Below are 25588 nucleotides of genomic sequence, written 5' to 3' on the forward strand. Positions count from 1 at the left end.
GGTCTCAAACCTGCATTTGCCAGGTGTGAGATTCATGGAGCTAGCTTCCACAGTAGGCCTCCTGATTGGTGAATTTTCTGCTTGCCATTAAACTAAGGATGGCAGGCAGATTCTTGATGTTGGGCCAGTCAGAAGTGAATATAAAACAAAAGCTGAAAGACCTCAGCTTAGGCAGCATCAATGTAAAGAAAAAGAGTTAGTGTTTCGAGTTGAAGACTTTGCTGAATTGACTCAGTCAGCAGGCTAGTAGTCCTTATGCACTTTGGCCGGAAGAATAGAGGCATAGTTTATTTTCTATACAATGAAAGAATTTGGAAATCTGAAGCATAAATGGACTTAGGAGTCCATGTTCAGAATTCTGTTAAAGTTAACATGCAGGTTCAGTTGGCAGTTAGGAAGCCAAATACAATGTTGGTATTCATTTCAAGAGGTCTTGAATACAAGAGTAGAAATGTATTGCTGAGTTTGAAAAAGGCTCTAGTCCAGCTGCATTTAGAGTATGGTGAGCAGTTTTCTGCCCCGCATCTAAGGGAAGATGTGTTGGTATGGGAGGGGGTCCAGAGAAAATTTACAAGAATGATCCCAGGGGAGAAGGGCTTACTGTCTGAGGAGCAGGTGAGGACTCTTGGTCTGTACTTGAAGTTTAGAAGGATGAGGAAAGGATAGACTAGCACCTGAGGGCACAGCCTAAGGAATGAAAAGACAACCCTTTAGAACTGAGATGAGGAGGAATCTCCTCAGCCAAAGTGTGGTTAATTTGTGGAATTCACTGTCGCAGAAGGCTGTGGAAGACAATTCATTAAGTGTATTTAAGACAGAGATAGATTCTTGATTGGTATGGGGATCAGGATTATTGGGAGAATGGCAACAAGTCTGGTAAATCTTTATTGCAGCTGCTCTATGGCAATAATATTTTTCCTAAGGTAAGGAAAATTTTATACCAAAACTGCACATAATACCAACTGAGCTCTAACCAAGGTTTAGACAATCAAAACAACACTTTGCTGCTTGTACTCAAATCATCTTGCAAAAGCGTCTAATATACCATTAATTTTTCTAATTGCTTTCTCCATCTGCAAGTCAACTTCAATTTATTTTTGAGGAAATCCAGGTCCGTCTGAACATGGAAACTTTCTAACTTCTGACCATTTAAGAAGTACTGGTCACATTTGTTTTTCCTATGAAGTGGAACACCTTATTTTTCCACATTATATTCCATCTGCCATGTTCTTGCCCATTCATTAAGTCTTCTCAAATCTTGTTAAAGCTGCTCTGCATCTTTCTTACAGCACACATTCCTGACAATAAACCTAATTCTAGCAATGTGTCATCCATAAATTTCCTTATTAAACAGATCCTTCCAAAGCAAGAATGACCCATTGTTCCCATTCTCTCATATCTACCAGTTAGTCAATCCTTAATCCATTCCAGTACAATACCTACTATCCCATGTGTTTCAATTTTGTTAACCAACCTTTCTCAAAAGCTTTCTGAAAAGCTTGATAGACGACATCCAAAATTTCCCCTTTACCAATCCTGTGAGCAACAAGTGATAAATGCCAACAGGTTCATCAAACATGATTTCCCATTCACAAATCCTTACTGATTATCTGCAATAATAATATATGAAATGAGAAAAGGAGACCATTCAGCTCTTCAAGTCTGCGCTGCCATTTAACTAGCTCATGGCTGATCTACACCGGGTCTCAACTCCTCTTATGTGCCAGCTCAGCATACAGTCAGCTAATTATTGTCCAAGTGTCAAATTAGAACATTCTTTATCATAGATTCCAACATTTTCCATACTATTGATCTAAGGATAATAGTCTATAGTTAGTTCCCTGTTTTCTTACACCGTCCGTTCTTAAATAGTGTGATGACATTTACAATCTTCCACTCGACAAGTTGATGCATTTCCTATCTCCATTGTGATTTCTTTCAACATTCTGGACTGTAGAATATCAGGTTTGGGAATGTGTCACCTTTCAGTCCCATCAATTTGTCCAACATAACTTCTTCGCTAATACAAATTTCCGTCAATTCCTCATTCTCGCTAGTACCGTGGATCTCTGCTTCTGGTAAATTTCTTGTTTCTTTATCCTACTCAGTGAAGACAAATATAAAGTAATAATTGAGCTTCAAAAACAGAAATTGCTATAAAAGCTCAGCAGGTCAGGCAGCATCTGTGAAGAAAAAATTCAGAGTTAATGTTTCGAGTCCGGTGACCCTTCCTCAGAAATGATGGTAGCTGTGAGGAATGGTCACCGGACCCGAAACGTTAACTCTAATTTTTTCTTCACATGCTGCCAGACTTGCTGAGCTTTTCCAGCAATTTCTGTTTTTGTTCCTGTTTTGCAGCATCTGCAGTGCTTTCGTTTTTGATAATTGGCTTCTCTGCCATTTCTTTATTTCTAATTGTATGTTCTCCCGAATCTGCCTGTATTTGACCCTCATTAGTTCTAGTCAAACATTTCAGTTTTACATACCTGCGAAAGTTTTAACAGTTTGTCTTCATTAGTTTGTTTTTGTGAGTTTACATTCATGTTCTACTGTCCTGTTTTCAGTCAATCTCTTGCCCATCCTCTGTTGTATTCTAAATTCATGCAAATGCTCACGTTTGCCCCTATTCTTCGCAACTTGATACGCCTTTTAATCTTAACCAATGCGTAATTCTTTTATAAGATAATAAAATGTGAGGCTGGATGAACACAGCAGGCCAAGCAGCATCTCAGGAGCACAAAAGCTGACGTTTCGGGCCTAGACCCTTCATCAGAGAGCCACAAAAGCTGACGTTTCGGGCCTAGACCCTTCATCAGAGAGCCACAAAAGCTGACGTTTCGGGCCTAGACCCTTCATCAGAGAGCTAATTATTTTGTTTGCTACCGTGGCTGTGCATGTGGATAATGCTTTGTGCTCTGGCCGCAGTCCTGTTACTGGTGTCTGTGCTCTGACTATTTGCACTAGGTTTGTGTTGTCGCTGTTGTGATGTTAAACTGGCTTTGTGTCCTCACTCGCCACACCGATGGGGAGGGTTGCGCGACTCTGTGATGCTGCTCGTGCCCTGTGCTGTGCCTGGCCCATATGAGGCGCTGCAAAGTTACCCGGCCAGAGGGAGGCTGGAGGGGGGTGGCCGCATTGGGGAGGGGGGGAGAACTGTCCATCAGCGGCGGCGGGCAGTGACGTCTGCGGGCGGCATTGATAGCTGGGGCCCTCGGGCTCCGCGAGCACAATGAGCCGGCGAGCGGCAGCGGCTGGGAGACGGGAACGCACCGCAGCTGCAGCGCACAAAGCGTCGCAAGGACAATGAAGGCGTTGCTGTCTCTCAGCCGTGTCGCTCGCACGGCACTCAGGAGGCTAGCAAAGGACCGAGCGCCGGCAAACTGCAGACTGGCAGCAAGCACGGCGGAATCGCAGGTAACACTTGGGACAGAGAGGGAACTGCAGGGCCACCAGACCAGACCCTAACCCAGCCACAGACTGAGAATGTCGGGTGCAGCCTGCACAAATCCCCCATCCACACCACTTGGTCAATGCTGCAGATTGCTCAGCAAACAATGCAGCACGTTACAGACAAAGATATGCTTAACATGATACCTTTGAATATCTTTACTTCTAATTTGCGAACTTTAAATGATCACGATTAAGTTTTGTTTTGTTTAGTAGAGAACTTCGTGTCCCGGACACTAGTCAAATTCGTCTAGTCCATTCAAATTAATCCGTGAATTATAACTGGATGAGCAACTATAGGAACATCAGTGCTACCTCAAACGCCGAATTCGTTTAAAGATTTTATATCTCACTGTGAACTATTTGCAGGTGGACTTCTGAGCTGTAATGCCCTTTTCGAATCTCGTCAATTCTCCTTGCAAGTCGTTGTTTAAAATCTGGCCCACTGGCCAGTGTTTGGCCATTAATTTTTATGGCTCAATTTCAGTTTTTGGCTGAATAGCCTGTGAAGTGCGCTCGAACGATTGCCTGTTTTTAGTGATTATAGAGTTGTATCATAAGATTGGCTGAAATAACTGGAAAAAGAAATTACGACCCTGTATTCAGATAAAAGACAAAAGTAGCATTTTCTTTCTAGTCATTGTGGATGCAAGTAACATACATTAAATGTTCTTAATATACCACTTTCAATCTCAGCCATACTTTTATTGATCATTAGAATGGGCAAATGTGGTTGAAATTGGTTATCAAATCCGATCTGCCAATTATGGTTTCCACATTGGCCAAATCCAGGATAAATTCTAGTTTACCTGTGATCTGATTTCAGTGCAATAGCGGTTTTATTTTAAGATTGTATGCTGCAGAATGAACTGACTGATGCATGTGATGTGTAGCATTCTGAAGTGATTTTTCAAAAGCTGTAAACATTACATCTTGTGGACCTTCTGTAACTAGTCTGTGCACTGAAGAAATATGTGCCTCGTCGGACTAGATCTGCTACGCTCCTTTTTAAAAGGAGCCTTTGTCCATTTTCCTGTGACCCTATCTATAATTTCCAAAAAATGCAATTTTAAAATTGCAAGTAGTATGATGTAATATTTGTTGGTGCAGTGCTATGGTGATCTCCCATCACATTATTCATGTGTTTAATTTTAGCCTAAGTAGATCCGATGCCTATTTTACACCCTGGGAAAATTTTCCTTTGATTGAAATCAATTAAATCTGACCCCATCAGTTTACTATTGGGTTAGTTAGAGTATCGGTTTTTGTTTCTTTCCTGTGAATTATTTTTGTCTATTTTGGATTCTTTCCTCTTGCTCGCAAGCTCTCTTTGCCCTTGCTCCTGTACAACATTCCCATTAGTGTCTGTAACATTAACTCTTTTCCTCATTGTTTTACGTTCATGTTTGTGTCTTTTTGAACATCACTTTCTCTTCGTTGCCACTTCGAATCCAACGTGTTAAAGATAGCTCTCACATTTGATCCTCTACTTATTTTTCTACTGCTTTGAAACTTTGAGTGGTGGTGTCCAAACTGGGCCCAGCACATTTTCAAAAAATAGTCCTTAAAGCCCAAACAACTCAGATATATTGTTTTAGTGGGTCGAAAAGTTTGGAATGGGCTGTTTTAAAGCTGTTATTTAATTGTTTGAAAAATCCTTACAAAACATTATTAATAGCTGTAGGTTAGTGGCATCGTAGAACTAAACGTTTTTGTAGGTGGTTTCTAAGACGTGAAGAAATTGGAGGGATGCATAATTTGTTGGGGATAGGGACAGGATGCTTATGTACAGCTTCAAAATAGTTACGGGGAAACTGACAAGCTGAGGATCAAGCTAACAAAAATGTTTAGATGTCTCTCAGGAATGAAGCAGATGCTGTTCTTGGGAATCATGGTGTGGAATCAGTGAGGCGTATAAAGATTGAGAAGATTAAGGTGGGTAAGGAGTTGTTGTTGGTTGCGGGGGCGGGGTAGGGGGCAAGGGCTCACATTTACAAAGGAACACCAGCATTAGGAGCCTGATTGGGTCATTTGGCCAATCATGCCAGCTCTGCCATTCAGTAAGATCTGGCTGATCTATTTGAGGTTTCCAATCCACTTTAATATCTGTATTTTATGAATGCTACTAACATCACCACCACCCCCCCAACACACACAGACACACACACACACACACACACACACACACAGCCTTGTATATCGGTAATCGTAACACTGCCTTGAATAACTGCGGTAACAAAGCCATCACTTATTTTCAGGGAAGACTATTCCATAGATTAGCAGCATTTCTTGTAGTTAGACAGGGAGTTTATTGGTGCACTTGAGAACTGAGAACACTGTGAAAGAAGTGTGAATGTTCAATGTGAGAAATTGCGGAAGCCATGTACACCATGTGGATCATAGAGGGGGATGAAAAAAAATGAAATCATGTAGCCCTCTGTTCCTTGAATTGACATCAAGTTTTGTTGGCCTCACTCGGCACACTGAGAACGCAAACATAATTTTAACAGAGTAGCATTTTTCAGGAAAGCGACTGCGACGTTTTGCAAATTCTGAGGAAGGGTCACCAGACCGGAAAGGTTAACTTTGAGATAATAAAATGTGAGGCTGGATGAACACAGCAGGCCAAGTAGCATCTCAGGAGCACAAAAGCTGACGTTTCGGGCCTAGACCCTTCATCAGAGAGGGGGATGGGGGGAGGGAACTGGAATAAATAGGGAGAGAGGGGGAGGCGGACCGAAGATGGAGAGTAAAGAAGATAGGTGGAGAGAGTGTAGGTGGGGAGGTAGGGAGGGGATAGGTCAGTCCAGGGAAGACGGACAGGTCAAGGAGGTGGGATGAGGTTAGTAGGTAGCTGGGGGTGCGGCTTGGGGTGGGAGGAAGGGATGGGTGAGAGGAAGAACCGGTTAGGGAGGCAGAGACAGGTTGGACTGGTTTTGGGATGCAGTGGGTGGGGGGGAAGAGCTGGGCTGGTTGTGTGGTGCAGTGGGGGGAGGGGACGAACTGGGCTGGTTTAGGGATGCAGTAGGAGAAGGGGAGATTTTGAAACTGGTGAAGTCTTTGACTTCTCTTCACAGATGCCGCCAGACCTGCTGAGATTCCCGCTGTTTTTTTCTGATCTCCAGAAACCGCAGTTCTTTTGCTTTTTATTTACCACGCAAATGGGACTTGTTTAGTTTGCGAAACCCGGTCGGATGGATTAGTTGAACTGAAGGATCTGTTTCCATGCTGTATCTCTCTCTGAGTGACTTGGAATAGTTTACCACTGGTACTGTACAAGTGGTAGAGTAGCAGCATCACTATGTCAGTGGATAAAGTGGATAAAAGTGTGACTGGCATAGTTTGAAACCTGAGGACTAGCAACTAAATGGATTAGCAAGCCTAGGGTGAATGCAATTGAATGACCTTGCTATGATCAAGGCTAAAATAATTTTAGCTTCAAAATATGCCTCATTGCTGTTAGTGAATTTTGCAGTTGTGCAAACATTAATGCTACAATCAACGAAATGCCAACTGTTAAATTGATTTCTATTTGTCAAGTTGTGAAGTGAAACCAGAGAAATATTTTAAAAAGTGAGAATTTTTTCCAGATTTCTGCTACTTTGGTTCGATATTCTTAAAATAAGCTTTGAAGGAAGGAGATTGCAGATGAGGTGAAATTGTGCAGTTACTACATACCTGTTTCAGTGGTGGCATTAAGCTGAAATCTCTTTGTTATGTAGTCTGTGACCCAAAGCAACTGTTTTAAAATGTTGGTGCTGAGCAGTCTTCATGGAATCTAAAGTTTATGATGTGTCATCTTTTTCTTTGTCCAGCCCAGCTGGGAAAAGGTGGAAAATCTAACAGTCAATTCTGATTGGACTAGATGGTGCAACAGATGACTTAGCTGTGTTGCGGCAAACTACAATTGAGTGAACAAAGTGCCAATAAGATTTTAGTATGAGGATAAGCATTTCTCAGCTTTGTCAGGGTTTGGAGCTTGTCACTTTGTATAAGGGGCTTCTTGCTGTCATGGCAATTTATCAGTTTGTTTTCAATCTAATTTCTGTGGTAACCCTGAGGCTTTGTAAAAAGTTTTGAGTTACACTTTTTGTTAATTTAGGCCATTAAAAAGCCTTAAGAAGCTTGCAGTAAATTTTCCAAACATGCTGAGACAGCTCTCAACAGTGTGAACGTTGCCTACCGGAAACGTCACTCCAAGGGTGACTTTGTGTAAATAGTAATTCTATGTCCAGGTAACGATCAGCAGTCTCTTCCCATCCCACTCCCAATGCATACTGGTGTAATAATAATATAAAATATAGTAATAATGTAAAATAATGGTGACGGTACAATGTAAGATCTTTGGCATGTTACCAAAGATGAGAAGATTAGTTATTAAGGTAGACTAGAGAAGTTGAGCCTTATTCAATGGAGTTGACAAGGCTGGGGTTCCAGGTCATGTTGGGATAAGTCATGACTGATAATCTCTAATGCATAGCAAGTTGTAATAAGAGGCCATAAATTTAAGATAACAAATAATAAAAAAGCATTAAAGGAAAGTCTAGAAAAAGAATTCACAGAACGTTGTTGGCTTCTTGAGTTTTCTGTTGTATATTGCTGCTGAAGTATAATTGATAAACACCTTTACAAGGAGATTGTTCCATGCAATTATTAAGAGGACATATTGAATTGTGCTACTAAATGTTGAACCTCATATGGGGCTATTGAGGAAGTGATAATTTTCTTAAATTTAGTTTTGTCTAGCACCTGAATTTGAATCTATCATGAAGATTGTTTTCAAAATTTCAAGGCATTAAAACTCACATATTGAATTACAGCCAATCCAGAGATCTGAGGAGTTAGTGAAGAAGGAGTTAGTGAAGAAGAAAAGCAATATTTTATGGGATTTTTTTGTTGATTTGGTCAATCCTATGGCAGTAATGTAAGAATAAAATTCTCTGAATTGTTGGGCTCCTGATGGGATTTGGATTTGAAGTTCCCTGCAAGCAATTTTATGGATGGCAAATCTAGAATTGCGAAGAAAGGTTAAGATGTTGCCTAAACTTGCATAAAGAGTATTTGCATTTGCAAATAAACATCATGGCTGAGGTTTTCTGGTTTTGTGCTGGCCAGCTTTCAGTTTTTTTTGATCGAATGGAAGATTGCTGATACCAGACAATTTGTTAACAGGAGAAGTATCCAATTATCAAAAACGTAACTCTTTGTCTGATTCTTGTGTTCTGTGTTAGTTGTATGTCATAGTCAATTTCTCTGATCATTAGAATGTAAGATCAGAGGTTAATCCACTCTGACTGATGTCACAATAAACCACTGTAAGAAAACAGTCAGTAAGCATGTCAAGTCACATTGATTCATGTGCCTGACTGCTTCTTTTGCAATGCAGATATTTTCTACATTAGAAAATTGTGCGTGGTGGTATTGTTATGCTTCATTATTTATCACATCATTCATTTTTTGTTGAAATTATTTAAGATTCTAAATAATAACTGTCAATGAAAAGTAATTTGATTTATAATTGTTCAATTCTCCCGAGCAAAGATAATGAGCTGAATGTTATGTTGAAAATATCAATATAGTAAATTTTAAATCAAGCCATTTCTATTGTGATGGAGTGCCATGGGCCCTGCTGCTCATTTGCTTTCCAGATGGCGGCAGCAGCAACCTGCTAGGACTGAAAGCATTGAAGGCAAATGATGAGGAATGGGCTAACTTCAAGGGTAGTTGTTGGCTAAGAAGCATTGAGTGTGGGATTGAAAATGGGCACACACCACTTTGCCTCTGATATACACCCACTTCCCAGAGTTGCTAGATCAAGGAATGGGGCATTGGTGCAGCTGAACAAAATACAGGTTCCTATTAAAACTAAGATGACAGGAACTTGCAAGGAGTGCAGCTATTCAAAACCAAAAATAAACAATGCATTTGTGGAAGAGTCAACCCATACCAACCCAATATATATATCTCCAACTGGGCACACCAAGTGTGCTCCCAAGCTCCTAACAGAGACTCTGAGAAGGCATTTTTCGGGTTCTTACAGTGTTGTAAGAAATATCATGTTATTTTATATTAATTTATTTTTTGTATGCTTATGTGTTACAAATGTGACCAATTAAATTTAAGCCAGTTTGTACTACATGATAGTTTGGGATGATAACTCTCTCATTTTCCCTCTCTGAACTGTTTTGAGATGATTTATATAACCCTTTCAATGTTGAAGATGTTTTCTAAATCCAAGTAGCTGTTGATGGTTTACTATTTAAAAAAAGGACAGATATTTTCCATTAGTGACTAATGAATGTAAGTAATGTATTAATCAGCTGCTGACTAATTTTTGAATTATGGATATGTCATGCCCTGAAAAGGCATAATGTTACAGTTAAGTATTGGGTGTAATAGTTTTAATTTTATAGTGTCATGAACAAAATATAAGGTCTGAACTTTACTAAAAATAGGCTACATGTCATTTTTGGGGAGTTTCAAGAAGGATTTCTCTTTGCGAGCTCCAGAGAGTTATCTCCTATAATTCTCCATTTCTGACCTCATTACATATGCACAACATTCTCTGTGGCACTTTGTCCTGTGCTATCTTGTGCTCATCAGTGACAGGACTTTCTGGGTGTGCAAGTGCCGCTGCTGTACTTAAAGCATAGCTGTGCACCAGGTCATCACTGTCAGCCACAAAAACATTGATCACAGTACATATAAAAGCAGGGAACAAAAGGAATTGCTTTAAAGGGCACATTAGCTGGCATGGCTGTCATTTCACTGTAAACAGCTTGTCACATTCATAAATACTTTGGCGCTTGAAAATCACCTCCTGTCTATTTATTGTAGCTGCAGCTACAAGAATGAAGCTTGAGAGGCTACCCATGTTTAGCAAGACTACTCTTTCTCTGTGCACATTGTAGTATAACATCTTGTCATGGTTAAATGTGGGAACTTCACATATTACATACCAGTTTTTGAATTATGGGCATGTTGTGTTCTCAAAAGGCATGAAAATATGTATTGGGCAGATATGTATTGGGCATGTTCATCCAGCTTCACACTTTGTTATCTTGGATTCTCCAGCATCTGCAGTTCCCATTATCCCTCCATCTTTGGTCCGCCTCCCCATCTCTCCCTATTGATTCCAGTTCTCTCTCCCCATCCCCCTCTCTGATGAAGGGTCTAGGCCCAAAACGTCAGCTTTTGTGCTCCTGAGATGCTGCTTGGCCTGCTGTGTTCATCCAGCTTCACACTTTGTTATCTTGTATTGGGCATACTAGTTTTAATTTTACAGTACCACAGACAGAATTTAAAGGCTGAGTTTTCCTAAAATTTGACTAATTGTAATTTTTAGGGAATTTCATGGAGGATTTCTTTCCTTGAGCTTTAGCTTCACATATTGTCAAGCTTCCAAGCAGTTGTTAACATAACATGTATCAAGCAACAGAAAAAGTAAAGAAAGCATAAATAGAAAAAAACTGCATTGGTCTCTGAGAACAGACAAGGATAGCTTCCCCTTTGAGCAATAAACAAAGGCACAGTCAATGAATGATGACTACCCAATTCATGACTATTGGATCTGGGAGGCAGAAAATGTTTGTCTTTGTGTGCCTAATACTGTACTCTTCCATCCTGGAGAACATGATGTTCCTACCACACAATGGCACCTCAGAAGGGTGCTGCTGCTCTCCCAGCAGTTCATTGACCCTCACATCACCTCTTTGCCTGCTCCAGTCGTGCAGAACATATCATGTAAGGGTTATGTGGCACACTCTGGAGGAGGTGTACCGTATGGGATGTCTTTAACCTGGTACTGTTGCCTGATTAGTGCAATTTCCCCCTGAAGGACCTCACATCACTCACAAGAAGACCCTGCACCTTCCGACTGAAAAACACACTCCACCCACTCTGGGTGTGGCGGCAGCCATTTTTAATTTCTGTTGCACGTTTGCAATTTGGATTTAGATAGAAGGCAACATAGTAAGTCGCAGGCTCAGTCTGTCAATCTAGGTGGCGCCTTTCTTCCTTGAATCACAGGGTGTCCAGCTTAGTTATACCAACAATCATTATGCAGTGTCTCTCCATCAAAACCAGGGCAGTGGACCATTGATGATCCCACTCCTCTCCGACAGTAACCATTCAATGGAGGAGAAAACAGAGTTAATGGTTTGCGGAAGTTCTGAGGAAGGGTCACCGGACCTCAAACATTAACTCTGTTTTCTCCTTCACAGATGCTGCCAGACCTGCTGAGCTTTTCCAGCAACTTTGTTTTTGTTCCTGATTTACAGCATCCACAGTTCTTTTGGTTTTAATTTAGTATTTAACTCACTGCCACATCTCTTCCAGGCATGCTCACCTTGAAGAAGTTTTGCTCCTCTCTCTGATGGGATTTCCATTCCAATCTCTCTCTTTGCCCACCGACTTTAATTTGACTGTCACTCCTGGTGTTTGACCAGGTATTTGCTAAAACCCATTTCCACAGCCATATCACATTCCTCAGTGACTGCCTCCGGCTCAGGCTCACCCCACGTAGATTCCAACTGAAGTTTCATCCCTCATGTTTTGAATCCTCCCAGGATCATAGATACCACCATGATGTTCAACGTTCCCCAGACAGTTGCTCTCGCCGCATCCTGAGATCCGCGCTCAGTGCCATGCAGCGTCACGTACACACTCTCTCAACCTCTCTCTCCAACAGTATCACAACGTGCTGGCTCAGGGCTGCGCCACTCCACACTTCCACTTCATCCTCCGGCTCATTTGTCATGCTAACAAGAAACTTTTTCTATTCCTTTCAGGCATCAAAGCCCACAAGATGCAACAACTCAAAAATACCCATGGCTTTCTGGAGCCTACCTCTCCTCCCCTTCCCTCTGACTCTATCCACTCCCCCAGCCCCTCCACCTCCTGTCGGGTTCACCATCCCTCCTAACCTTCCACTCTCTGATGCTGAACACTCTGTACTCAGCAAAGGCTTCAGCTTTATCCCTCTGCGCCCCTACCTTAACGAATTTCGGCATGACATGACGCCAAACTGTTCTTCCACCATCTTCGCCTCCGTGCTCACTTCTTTGGATAAGAGTCCTCTCCCCATCCCACAGACCCCTCTGCCCAACTCCAACACTCTCACTCCACCCTGACCCCTCCCTCTGGCCTTTTACCTGCACTCGATCTTTTCATTGAGAACTGTCTACGTGACAACAGTTGCCTCAATTTCACTGCCCTCTCAACAAATCCAACCTATCTCCCTCGAACTGACTGCACTCCGTGCACTCAGGTCTAACCCTGACTTTGTCATTAAGGGTGGTGCTGCTGTTGTCTGGCGTACTGACCTCTACCTTGCAGAGGCTGAGTGCCAGCTCTCGGATACCTCCTCCTACCTTCCCCTGGACCATGACCCCACCATGACACATCAGGCCATTGTATCCACTACAATTATGGATCTCATTTCATCCAGTGATCTCCCCCCATCTGCTTCCAAGCTAATAGTCCCCCAACCCCGCACAGCTCGTTTCCACCTCCTGCCAAAAATCCACAAACAGGACTGTCCGGGTAGACCTATTGTTTCAGTCTGCTCGTGCCCCACAGAACTCATCTCTTCCTACCTCGACTCAGTCTTCTCCCCGCCCGGTTCAATCCCTACCCGCATACATCCATGATTCATCTGATGCGTTACGCTGGTTTCAAAGCTTCCAGTTTACCGGCCCCAGCCACCTGTTGTGAGGAAGGGTCACCAGACCCGAAACATTAGCTCTGTTTTCTCCTCCACAGATGCTGCCAGACCTGCTGAGCTTTTCTAGAAACTTTGTTTTAGTTCCTGATTAACAGCATCCGCAGTTCTTTTGGTTTTTACTTAGTAACCATTGAATGCTTTGTTGTCTCCCAGCCTTATATTGAGTTGCTCCCCCTCCACAATTATTATCCCTTTTGCATCCTCTCCCAAACCCCAAAATTGCTTTCCTGGCTTGCCTGTTCAGCAGCAGCTCCTGATAACCTCTCTTGACATTATCACTGAGGACTGACCTTGGGCTACCACTTGATTAACTTGGAAGGACAGTCCTGACTGGTGACTGACCAGACTCCTGACTGATATCTGAACACTCCCCTGATTTATATAACCCTCTTCTCTGGACTAATTGTACTGGACCTGTAGGACTTCACCAGTGAAGTGGTGACATTCATACCACACAAATGCCAGGCAGTGACCATCTCCAATAATGTATAATCTAGCCATTGTCCCTTGACATTCAAAGGCATTATCATCACTCAATTATCAGCAATCAACGTCCTTGGGGTTACCATTGACGAGAAACTTGACTGGATTCACCAAATACATTCTGTAGCTACCGATGCAGACCAGAGGCTAGGAATATTGCGGCGAGTAATTCATTTTCTGCCTCCCCAAAGCCTATCCACCATCACAAGGCATGAGGCAGTGTGATGGAATACTCTCTTCTTGCCTGGATGAGTGCAGCACCAACAACCCTCAAAGCTTGATGACTCCATCCAGTACAAAGCAGCCCACTTTATTGGCACCACACCCACAAACATCCATTCCATCCACCATTGACACAGTGCACACTGCTGCTACCATCTACAAGATGCACTGCAGTAATTCACTGGAGATCCTTAGATAGCAAATTCCGAACCCACAACCACTTCCATCTAGAAGGATAAAGGCAGCAGATAAATGGGAACATAGACACCTGTAAATTCCCTTCTGAACCACTCATCGCCCTAAGTTGGTCCACTGATTCCTTCACAGGTCTTGGGTCAAACTACTGAAATTCCCTCCCCAACGGCATTTTGGGTCTATCTACAGCACATGGTTTGCAGTGGTTCAAGAAGGCAGCTCACCACCATCTCCTCAAGTGCAACTTGGGATGGGCAATAAATGCTGGCCAGCCAGCAATGTCCATGTCCCACAAGTGAATATAAAAGAAAATGAATGATATGGAATCCCTTCCTCTGAATGCGAAAGCAGCCAACTGTCCATGTCCAAGCCCCCTGGAGTGAGATTGAATTGATTGACAGTGGTAATACTCTCTGAATATTAAGTCCCTCTTGACTAAGGTCTGCTCCCATGGCCTTTTCTTGTAATTTTTGGAGCACTTGGAATGTGTTTGCTGGTAAGCTGCTGGCATGTGCCATATGTCTGACGTTAATGTAACACTGCTCAGTGCTGGCGAACATGGCAGGCTGTCTAGCTTTGTGTATGCACTAAAAGACAAGACAAAACAGAGTACCGTGAGCCTTTAAGCACTCAATGAGGTGGCAAAGCTCTAAAAGGAAAGGCATGGTAGAGATACTGTTAGCAAAGATACAAAGTGAGTGAGTGCTAAGAGAAGAAGCTGAGAAACTCCTGGTTGGAAGCATAAGGTGGGTGCCTGTTCCTGCTTGCAAAGCAGCCTGTCAACAGGATTGTGACATAAGGTATCAATGAACTACAAAGTGCAGCACTGAAGTGATGAACTATTATACGTGAGTCGGGATATGTTATGATGATGTGGTATAGCTGGCGCTTTGCTGATGTCAACGTCCATGGATGGAGGGTGCAGGCAGTCACTGTAAATGGAGCATGCCCTGAGATGTTGGTGAATGCTGACCAACACCGATGCCCAGCTGCAAATACTTGCTCACCGATCCCCCGGAGTGTTTTCTTATTGTCTGTGATCAGTATGTATGTTATGTGAGATCTGTGTATTTCATTGCCCTCAGAGTGATTGTCTAAACTGAAGAACTTGCTGCTGGAATTATTTATGAACATTTAAAAATAAAGAAAACTACTTCTTACTCCACACTTGACCGATAGTTTTAAAGATGTGACATGAAACTCACTTGGCTGACACACATTATCATTCACACAAAGATCCATATGAAGAAAGATACAATAGGGGCCCAGAAATTCTGGTGGCCAGATAGTTGTAGATTGGAGTTGCTCAACAGGATCACATGAAAATCCTGATGCAGCTGATTTGTTTCTTTTTTAAATTTATTCATGCAGTGTGGGCATCTCTGTTTAGGCCAGTATTTAAATGCTCATCACTAATTGCCCAGAGGGGAAGAGTGAACCACATTTCTGTACGTCACAACATTGGCCAGACCAGGTAAGATGACCGATTTCCCCACACAAAGGACATCAGTGTACCAGATGGATTTTTCCGACAACCAACAAAGGTTTCATGATCATCATTAGACTCTGAATTCGAGATTTTTTATTTACTTCAAATTCCACCATCTGCCATGGCAGGCTTTGAAACTCAGTTCCCAGAAAGTTACTTGGCTTTTTGAACTAATAGTATAATGATAATACCACTGGCCCATTGCCTTACCCTTCCAAGTGAATTGCCCAGAAAAGTAAAAATGCTAATTAACAATTGCCCTGCATCTGTAACCTCCTGGAAAAGCCCTTTAAAGCTGGAGAATTCAGAGAGTTCCAACTCATTTAAACTTAATAATTAATTAGCACAGTTAATGGATTAAAATTATTGTGTGATTCATGGGTAATTGTTAAACCAAACATCTGACTCACCACTAATCCTGTTAACTATGGCCACATCACCCCCCAACCCCTTGAAAATCTCCTTCCCTTCCTAAGCCTGTTGGTCCCAAGACCACCAATAACCCCCATTTCCAACACTCACCCTGACGTGACCCTAACTCTCGTTTCCACTTTCCCCCCCCCCACCTCCCCTGACACCTGCCTATCTGCTGGATTTCACCACACCTTCTCAAACTACCTTAAGCACTCACCTATCTCTAACCCACCTGCCCTGCAGCCACCCCCAACCAACCAACACCCTATCTTTTATCCATCTGTCACACTAGGTCCTAATGTATTCACCTACCATCTCATTTACATAACAAATACACTTTATCTTAGTCATGGTTAAAGTGGCTTTGGGAGCTTTACACAAATTAACTGCTAATGTACATGTAACACTGCTTCTGCAGTGTGTGGATTTCTCCCCAATTTCTTACGATGATTGCAGGTCAGACTCTGAATTCTGGCAGGAAAATAAATCACCAGCAGATAAATAGGTAATCTCAAAGACGATTATTGTTGATTTGAATCTGTTCTGACAGTAACCAGAATCTGGGCCAAAATTACAATGCTAATTATTTGTATTTCTCTCAGCAGGCCTCTAGTTTCTTAGATGATGCTTACAGTTGAAATGAGGGTCTTAAAAGCTGATGTTTTTCAGTCAGCTGTGAGGCCTCTTGTAGAAAGCAGGTTGTCAGATGAATCTGAAATTGGAACAAGTTGTGGGAGTTCTTCTTCCCCCATCAAGCTATTGCTGTTTATTATCTTGGCAGCTGGTTCAATGGCTTTTCTGATGGAACTTTGCAATTAGCTTCTGCTGTTATCTTTAGAGTAGACAAGAAGATGGTTTCTTCACCATATGACTTGTACAAATTCAAACACCCTTTTCCAAAAGAAGATAGTCTGCTGATTACACATCTTTTTTTGAGGTTTTGAAATTCATCCTTCGTTTTAGACAAGTGATCATCCGCATATGATGACAGATCAGTAACATCTATTTCACATTCGTCAACATACAGTGAGTTTCTATGTACCTATATTCTGCAGTGAAACGAAATGATGGATGCTTTAGTTCTTTATTTGTTTAAGGATGAATTGTTAATAATGTGTGAGCTCTGAGGATGCTGTGAATATCCATGTATAATCGAGCACTTGTTCAAGAGTTGGAACTGCTAAGAACGCAGAAGCTAAAGGTCATGTGATTTGTAGTGGCCTTTTTTAATAGGCTGTTTATCTTCAAATTTTTAAAATATTATTTGAGAGTTCATAATATGCAGAGGCACAGCAATGGAAATAGGGTTTCTGGTAAATGCATTATGCTTGTGATATTTTATTAATGTATAAATGATATCTCCCATGGCTCTGTATAAGGACTTGTAAGTTTTAAGTATTTATATAGACATAGTTATTTGCTAGGATCAAAAGCTGAGTGCATTGTCTCACAGTGACTAATGTGAGCAAATTACTGCAAAATCTGATTTGGAGAATGGTATCAGTGCTGAATAATAATTAGTTTGTCACTTGAGCATTTGGTTTTATTCTGTTGCTAAACATACCTGGAAACTAAGTAACCCTTCTTTCTGTTGAATTTTTAGCCCTACTTTGGCCTCCTTGTTGACATTGATGGAGTGTTGGTGCGAGGTAAAACCCCCATACCAGCTGCCAAGAAAGCTTTCAAGAAGTTGGTGAATGTTAAAGGGGAATTTTTAGTGCCTGTGGTGTTCGTCACAAATTCAGGAAACTGTGTTCGACAAACAAAAGCTGACCAACTAACTCGTGTGTTGGGAGTTCCTGTGAGTGTCTTAAATTGCTATATTTATGGGGATGTCTTATTTGGTGGAATTAACTATTTAATTTAAAACTTACAGCCCTCTGTAGTAGTGACCAAATTGCAAATAAACAAAAAGGCCACAGTCCACCAATGTAAGTACACTGTTCTTGTTTCAATACACAATTTCAGCTGCTTATCTCCAATAACCCTAGCATATTTGGCACTATAATTCTAGGGATTAAGGTTGTTCCACTTCTATCCATAATATCCAGAAGCTGAATGGCTTGGACGCAAAGACTGCAAATAGCATTGAGGGTGTTGTCTGGTACATGAATTGGATGGATATAGGATGCAAATATCATTTGTGCAAATTGAAATTTGACGTGTAGAAGTTTTTGTTTGTTATTTTTCATTTTGGGGAAGAGAGTTCAGGGACAAATCTAATCTCACCTACTTTTTGTCACCTTCCCCCCACTGCATCTCAAAACTAGCCCAGCTCATCTCCGCCTTCCTAACCTGTTCGTCCTCTCACCTATCCCCTCCTCCTACCTCAAGCCGCACCTCCATTTCCCACCTACTAACCTCATCCCGCCTCCTTGACCTGTCCGTCCTCCCCAGACTGACCTATCACCTCCCCACCTATACTCTCCTCTCCCACCTATCTTCTCCACTATCCATCTTTGGTCCGCCTCCCCCTCTCTCCCTATTTATTTCAGAATCTTCTCCCCATCTCCCTCTCTGATGAAGGTTCTAGGCCCAAAATGTCAGCTTTTGTGCTCCTGAGATGCTGCTTGGCCTGGTGTGTTCATCCAGCTCCACACTTTGTTATCTTGGATTCTCCAGCATCTGCAGTTCCCATTATCTCTACTCTTCATCAGTGTTGTTTTCATTTCACAGTTGTGAGAAAGCTATTTTTTAGTTAGTTGTGTAAATTGGCAAGTTGATTCCAGCACAAAGTCTCTTCGCTAATGTTACTTCATTTGAATGGATGAAGGTACAGAGGAACTTGGGTGCAGAGAGCTCAACCACAGAAGAACCCTTTAGAGGGAAATTTAGGAACAATAAATTCAGAGAACCTTGGATGTCTAGGACAATTCAGGACTGGATAAAGAAGAAGAGTAGGGCATTTAGCAAGTCCGAAGGGAATAATTCAGTTGCAGCCTCAGAGGAATATGGGAAGCGCAGGAGGGAACTTAAGAAAGCAACTAGAAGTACAAAAACGAAGCATGAGAAAGGACTTATGAACAGGATTAGGGAGAATCCAAGATACTTTATAAAGACATTTAAAGAGAAGAGGTTGACCAAGTTAAAACTAGGACCCATTTGTGAAGCCACAAGACATTGGAAGGGTGTTGAATGAATAGTTCTCTTTGGTCTTCACTCTGGAAAGGAGAACATAGATATAGAATTCAGGAAAATGGTCTGTGAGGAACTCGCAAAGTGGAGATATTGGAGGATGTGTTGGGCTTACAAACAGACAAATCCCCTGGCCCAGGTATATAGCATTCCAGTCTGCTGTGGGAGACAGGGCAGGAAAACTCAGGGGCTCTGACACAAATTGTTAATTCCCCTCTGGCCACAGGGGAAGTACCAGAACACTGGAGGATGGCTAATGTGGTTCCACTTTTTAAGAGTGGTGATAGAGAAGAACCTGAAAATACAAACTGGTGAGTCTCATGTCAGAGATAGGGTAATTATTGGAAAAAATTCTGAAGGAGTGAATTGATATTCACTTGGAAAGGCATGGGTTAAATAGGGATAGTCAAATTGGCTTTGTTGGAGGGGTGTCATGTCAAACAATTTTTTTGAAAATATAATCAAGTATGTGGATGATGGAAATTTGGTTGCTGTAGTTTAAATGGATTTTAGCAATGCTTTTGAGAAGGTCCCATATGGGAGACCAATTGAGACGGTTAAAGCAAATGGAATTAAGAGAAATTTGGTGAGATGGATTAGAAACTGACTGAGTAATAGGACACAAAGAGCAGAGGTAGAAGGCTGTTTGAGTGACTGGAGGCCAGTCCTCCACAAGGATCACTGCTGGGAGTCTTATTGTTTGTTATATACATAAATGATACAGATGAAAATATGAGGGAAATGTTAAACAAATTTGCAAATGACACCAAGATTGGTAGAATGGTTAATAGTTAAGAAGATTGTTGTGGGTTACAGAAAGATTTGGATGGGTTGGTCAGATGTGCTGACACTGGCAGATGGGTATTTAACTCTAAGTGTGAGATGATGCACTTTGGTAAAAGAAACAAGATGAGGGAGTATTTAATGAATGGGTAGCTTAGAGGAACAGAGGGATCTTGGAGTAATTATTCACAAATCCCTGAAATTGGCATAACACTTGAATAAGGTAGTTAAGAAGGCATTTGGATCCCTTGTTTTCATCAGTTGTAGCATAGACTATAAGAGCAAGGAAGTAATGTTGGAGTTGTACAGAGTGTTGGTCAGGCCGCAACTAGAATACTATGTACTGTTCTGGCCACCTTACTATCACATCCTTCCTGTAGTAATAGAGGGGGTACAGAGGATTTTCACCAGGATACTGCCAGGGTTGGAGCAATTGAGCTATGAAGAGAGACTAGATAGACTTGCATTGTTTTCTTTAGAGCAGAGAAGTCTGAGGGAAGACATGATTGAGGTGTATCAGGTTATGAGAGGAATGAACAGGATGAATAGAGAGCAGCTGTTCCACTTGGTTGAGGGGTGAGTCGTGAGAGGCCATAGTTTTAGGTTAAGGGTCAGGAGATTTTTGAGGGGATTTTGGGAAAAAAAGGTTTATTCACTCAGGAGGTGGTGAGAATCTGAAATGCACTGCTTGGGAAGGTAGAGGAGGTTGGAAATGTTCCAACCTTTAAAAAGTACTTTATTGAGTACTTCAAACATAAAGTTCAAGGATATGGGACGTGTGCAGGAAATTGGAATTTGTGCACTTTTAGTGGCACTTACGTTGGTGCAGGCTAGATGGGCTGTGGAGGCTTTTCTGCACTGAATGAATCAATGAATTTATCTATGAAAATAGAAAGGGGTATGGGGCAAAAGTCACCTGACATACAATGTAATGTCATAGGGCATGTAGTTGAGTACCAACAGCTGACTTTCCAGTGAACAAGATGAGACTAGAGCATGATATTCTACAACTGTGTAGCAAGGTTTGCCAGCAAACTTATAGACAATTTTATTATGTAGTTTTGACTTTCTCTGCAGTTTTAAAGTTAACATCTGGTTAAATGTAATGCCCATTGACTGTATAAGACCAGAAGACCATATGACTTAGGAGCAGAAATTAGACCATTCAGCCCATCATGTCTGCTCTGCTATTTAATCATGGCTGATCAGCTTCTCAACCCCATTCTCCTGCTTTCTCCCTGTAACTCTCGATCCCCTTGACAAATAAGAAACTATTGATTTCTCTCTTAAACATACTCAATGACCTGGCCTCCACAGCCTTCTAAGGTAGTGTATTTCATAAAGCAACAGTGCAATCATTAAAAGGTGAGGGGTAACCTTATAGAGGTTTATAAAACTTATAAAATAATGAGGGGTATAAATAAGGTGAATAGCAGGTGTCTTTTCCCTAAGGTGGGGTTTTCAAGACTATGGGACATTTTTTTTAAGATGAGATGAGATGAGAAAGATTTAAAGACATGAGGGGCAATTTTTTTACATTGACAGTGGTTCGTATGTGGAATGAACTTGCAGAGGAAGTCATGGATGAGGGTACAGTTACAATGTTTAAAAGTCACTTAGTTAAGTAGATGAATAAGAAATGTTTGGAGGGATATGGGCCAAGTGCAGGCAGGTGGGACTAGTTTAGTTTGGGATTACAGTCAGCATGGACTGGTTGGACCGAAGGGGCTGTTTCCATGCTGTATGTTTCTATGACTCTAAGATGTGCATTTGGATCCGGTCATTTCTGGCTTCTGGTTTCATTGAGATGCATTAGGGAAGCTGATTATTTATTTAACTTTTCCCTCCATTTTAACAGCAGAGCTCGGTACTACGTTTAGGATTTCCTTTCAAATATAAATTGTAAAAATGAGAGCACAACACATGGACATAGTCTGTCAAGATGATTGTATCAAACAAATTCTAAAGGCTGATTGAGGTAATGTTGTTGATTTGAGAAGGAATGTTGATACTTCGTCTGATTTTCACAGTCAGAGCTATTTCCTAATCGGTTATAACAGCTGATAAGATGGAGACTTAAGTGAGGAGGAGGTGTATTTCATAGCATGTAAGTCATTAGTAAAATAACCTGATAGAACATTAGACAACAAAATGTGAGGCTGGATGAACACAGCAGGCTAAGCAGCATCTCAGGAGCACAAAAGCTGACGTTTTGGGCCTAGACCCTTCATCAGAGAGCTCTCTGATGAAGGGTCTAGGCCCAAAACGTCAGCTTTTGTGCTCCTGAGATGCTGCTTGGCCTGCTGTGTTCATCCAGCCTCACATTTTGTTGTCTTGGATTCTCCAGCATCTGCAGTTCCCATTATCTCCGATAGAACATTCGATCAGGTCCTGAGGATAGTCTTCCAATTTGTATCAAGTTCTTGTGCTGGCAACTGTGTATGAATGGGATAAATTTAGACTGGCTAAAGTTCGTTCTTCAGTGTGAAACTGCAATTTTTATAATCTTTGCACAGTAATTTTTCCCATCATTTCCATATCTCCCTGTTCACCTCTAATCACAGATCTGTGTGGAGAACAATCATAGATGAGATTCGTTTTCCTTTATATTTGTTAGCATGATGCTACTCCTTCTGTCATCCAACTGAGTAGCTTTTTGTTTTTGCTTTTACTCTTCTGCTCACTCACTCTCTCATTTTTGTTTCTCCCTCTTTCACCCACATTTGACTCTGCTGCATTTCTACTGTTATTTCTCAATGTTCAGGTATTCTGAAGTTTGAAAGAGACTACAAAAAAGGAGATTGTGGAGTTCAGTAATTAAGCACTTAACATTCTTCAGAGCAGAGGGAAGAAGACTATCTATTTGGAGGTTTATGTTTACATTTATGTTGTAACTAGAGCATACAATAATTGCATAATCAGTGTAAGCATGATGCACGTCATACTCTATTGAGTCTGCCTATTGGATAAATAGTGGTGAAATCTATGAAGAACTGCAATGGAACGAAAGGCATAAGAATAACTTGAAATTCAATTTTAGCATATTACTTAGACTTGTCAAAGATAAGTACTGAAGAATGGAGCTGATTTGAACTTTATTCTTAAAGTGTTTAACTAAGAGTAGCTACATTTCAGAGTATATGATTCATGAGTAATGGCATAATGCATAGTTACGCAGTAATCCAGAATGATGGGCTATTATTGATATGCATTTGAATCCCACCATGAAATAGTAGTGAAATTCTAGTTAAATAAAGATAGCCTCATTGTGACCGTGTAATCATGTCAACACCCATCTGGTTCACTTATGTCCTTTTAGGAAGAAAATCTGTCATCCTTACCCAGTGTGGCCTATATGTGACTCCAGACTCACAATAACGTGTTCAGCTCTTAATGCCCTCTGAGAAATTAGAGATGTACAACAGATGCTGATCTGTCAGCCACACCCACATCTCACAAATCATTTCAAAAATAAAAGTGGCAGCTTGTTAGTTGCATGTTGCTCGTCTGCAGTGTTGTTCTTCAAGACAGTAATGTGGGAAATACTATGTTTCTCTTCAGTAACATTTTTTCTCACTGTGAGAAATACTATGTTTCTCTTCAGTAACATTTTTGAGAGGGCACATCATACTGGGATCAGAATTAGTACATGAAAATAGAGGAAGTAGTGGGATTGGAACTTTATAAGCAGGATTAGCATTTGCTGCAAAATGGGAAGTGCAGCGATGCGCAGCATTGGGAGCGAAAATGATGGTAAAATATTCTTCCTGTTCCAACTATGATTTCAGTCAGAAAGATGTGATATGCTATTGATATTTGGGTTAAGTGAGTTCCGTTTAGAGAATTGGTTTCACCCAGAGGTTAGTGGGAATATGGAACTCACTGCCCAAGGTGGTAGAAGCAGAAACTCCCCTCAAAATAATACTTAAATGTTATGTGCATTTACAGTGCCATGAGATACAAAGCTGTGGGCCATGTGGCAGAAAATGGAATTAAAATAGTTAAGTGTTTCTTTTTAATTGATGAAAACTTGATGGGCTGAAGGGTCTTTCCCTGTGCTATAGAACTGTATGACTTTGTGACTAATGAGTATTTGAAGTCAAACTTTGAAAAGAATACCATGTTTGTTAAGCACAAAATCCTGTCTTCCTGTCTTAAGTAAAATGTTTTTGGAGCAGAACCGTTCAGGGATTGTGTTGAAATTGTGAATGACATGTGTGTTAAACATTTATTTACTGAAAATTACAATGTTAACCATTTAGTGGTCACCTTTCTAATCTATTTGGAACCCAAGATAAACACCAATGGATAGAAACAAAGAAGATAAGAACAGGAGGAGACCATTCAGTCCTTCGAGCCTGATCTACCATTCTTCATGATCATGGCTGATCATCCAACTCAATAGCTTAATTCTGCTTTCTCCATACAATCTTTGATCTCATTCACTCCAAGTGCTATATCTAGCCGCCTCTTGAATACATTCAATGTTTCGACATCAACTACTTCCTGTGGGAATGAATTCCACAGGCTCACCATTCTTTGGGTGAAGAAATGTCTCCTCACCTCCATCCTAAATCGCCTAGCCCAATTTCCCAGACAGTGACCCTTGGTTCTGGATGCACTCAACATCGACAACATCCTCCCTGCATCTACCCTGTCTAGTCCTGCTAGAATTTTATAAATCTCTACGAGATCTCCCCATAGTCATCTAAACTCCAGTGAAAACAATCCTAACCTAGTCAATCTCCTCATACATCTGGTCTGCCATCCCTGGAATCAGCCTGATAAACCTTCGCTGCACTGCCTCAGGAAGAAGAGCGTCCTTCCTCAGAAAAGGAGACCAAAGCTGCACACAATATTCTAGGTTTGACCTCAACAAAGCCCTCAATTTATGCAGAGTAAATCTGGAATTATATTTGAGTTAAGGCTAAACTAATAAGCTAAATGCAGTTTCCTTGGGCAGTTGCAAAGGAGTTGTCCTTGAGAAAATACTTTGGATAGTTTCTCTACAGAGGCAGGCTCAAAGTAGAATTCCTTGTGAAATGCCTTCAAATTGATTAGGTCACAAGGAGATACAGTGTTGAGAGTGAAAAATGTCTCCCTGGTACAATAGGAAGTGTTTTTCTAAGGTAGAGATTAAGATGCATTGTTAGAACAATGAAATAAATAGTCCAAAAGCAATAGACAACAATTGTATATCATTCAAAATAAATCTGAGAGGATGTTGGTGTTGAATGAATACTTGAAGCCAGGAATGAATTTTATAATTCATTTGTTCATGTGAAATATCATCACAAAATTTTTCTACAATATAAATATGTTTCATTTGAAAATTTACTGCTAGCTTTGAATAAGTCATTTGTGCTAATGTACTTTGTTTTGAATGTTCTAACAGATTTCTCAGGATCAAGTTTTGATGTCTCACAGCCCATTGCAAATGTTTAAACGTTACCATGATAAATGTGTACTGGTCTCTGGGCAAGGCCCAGTCATGGAGATTGCTAAAAGGTATCCTTTTTAGGGGTTTACACTGAAATAATGCTAAAAAACAATTTATTTTATTTGTGTCTGTGTGCATTCTATATTTTGAGATTTAATGTTTTATCAAATGTTCAGTCAATACATTTAATGAACATTTAGGAAGCCATGGGCTAACCGTGAGAGGTCAACCATATTTATAATGTGAGATCCTACTG

The 25588-nt window shown here is 41.1% G+C and overlaps 1 protein-coding gene across 1 annotated transcript in view; it reads left to right on the top strand.

Moving 5' to 3' along the window:
* Positions 1 to 3176: 3176 nt before the first annotated feature.
* zgc:77375 (uncharacterized protein LOC402927 homolog) overlaps positions 3177 to 25588 on the top strand; it is a 48083-nt gene continuing 25671 nt past the window's right edge. Inside the window, exons 1-3 of the mRNA XM_059649850.1 lie at positions 3177 to 3414; positions 17578 to 17775; positions 25288 to 25400. Of these exons, the coding sequence (XP_059505833.1) occupies positions 3304 to 3414; positions 17578 to 17775; positions 25288 to 25400 (422 nt within the window). The 5' untranslated portion in view covers positions 3177 to 3303. The remainder of the gene's footprint in view (positions 3415 to 17577; positions 17776 to 25287; positions 25401 to 25588) is intronic.

The sequence above is a fragment of the Stegostoma tigrinum genome, chromosome 11, assembly GCF_030684315.1.
Source record: "Stegostoma tigrinum isolate sSteTig4 chromosome 11, sSteTig4.hap1, whole genome shotgun sequence".
NCBI classification, from domain to species: domain Eukaryota; kingdom Metazoa; phylum Chordata; class Chondrichthyes; order Orectolobiformes; family Stegostomatidae; genus Stegostoma; species Stegostoma tigrinum.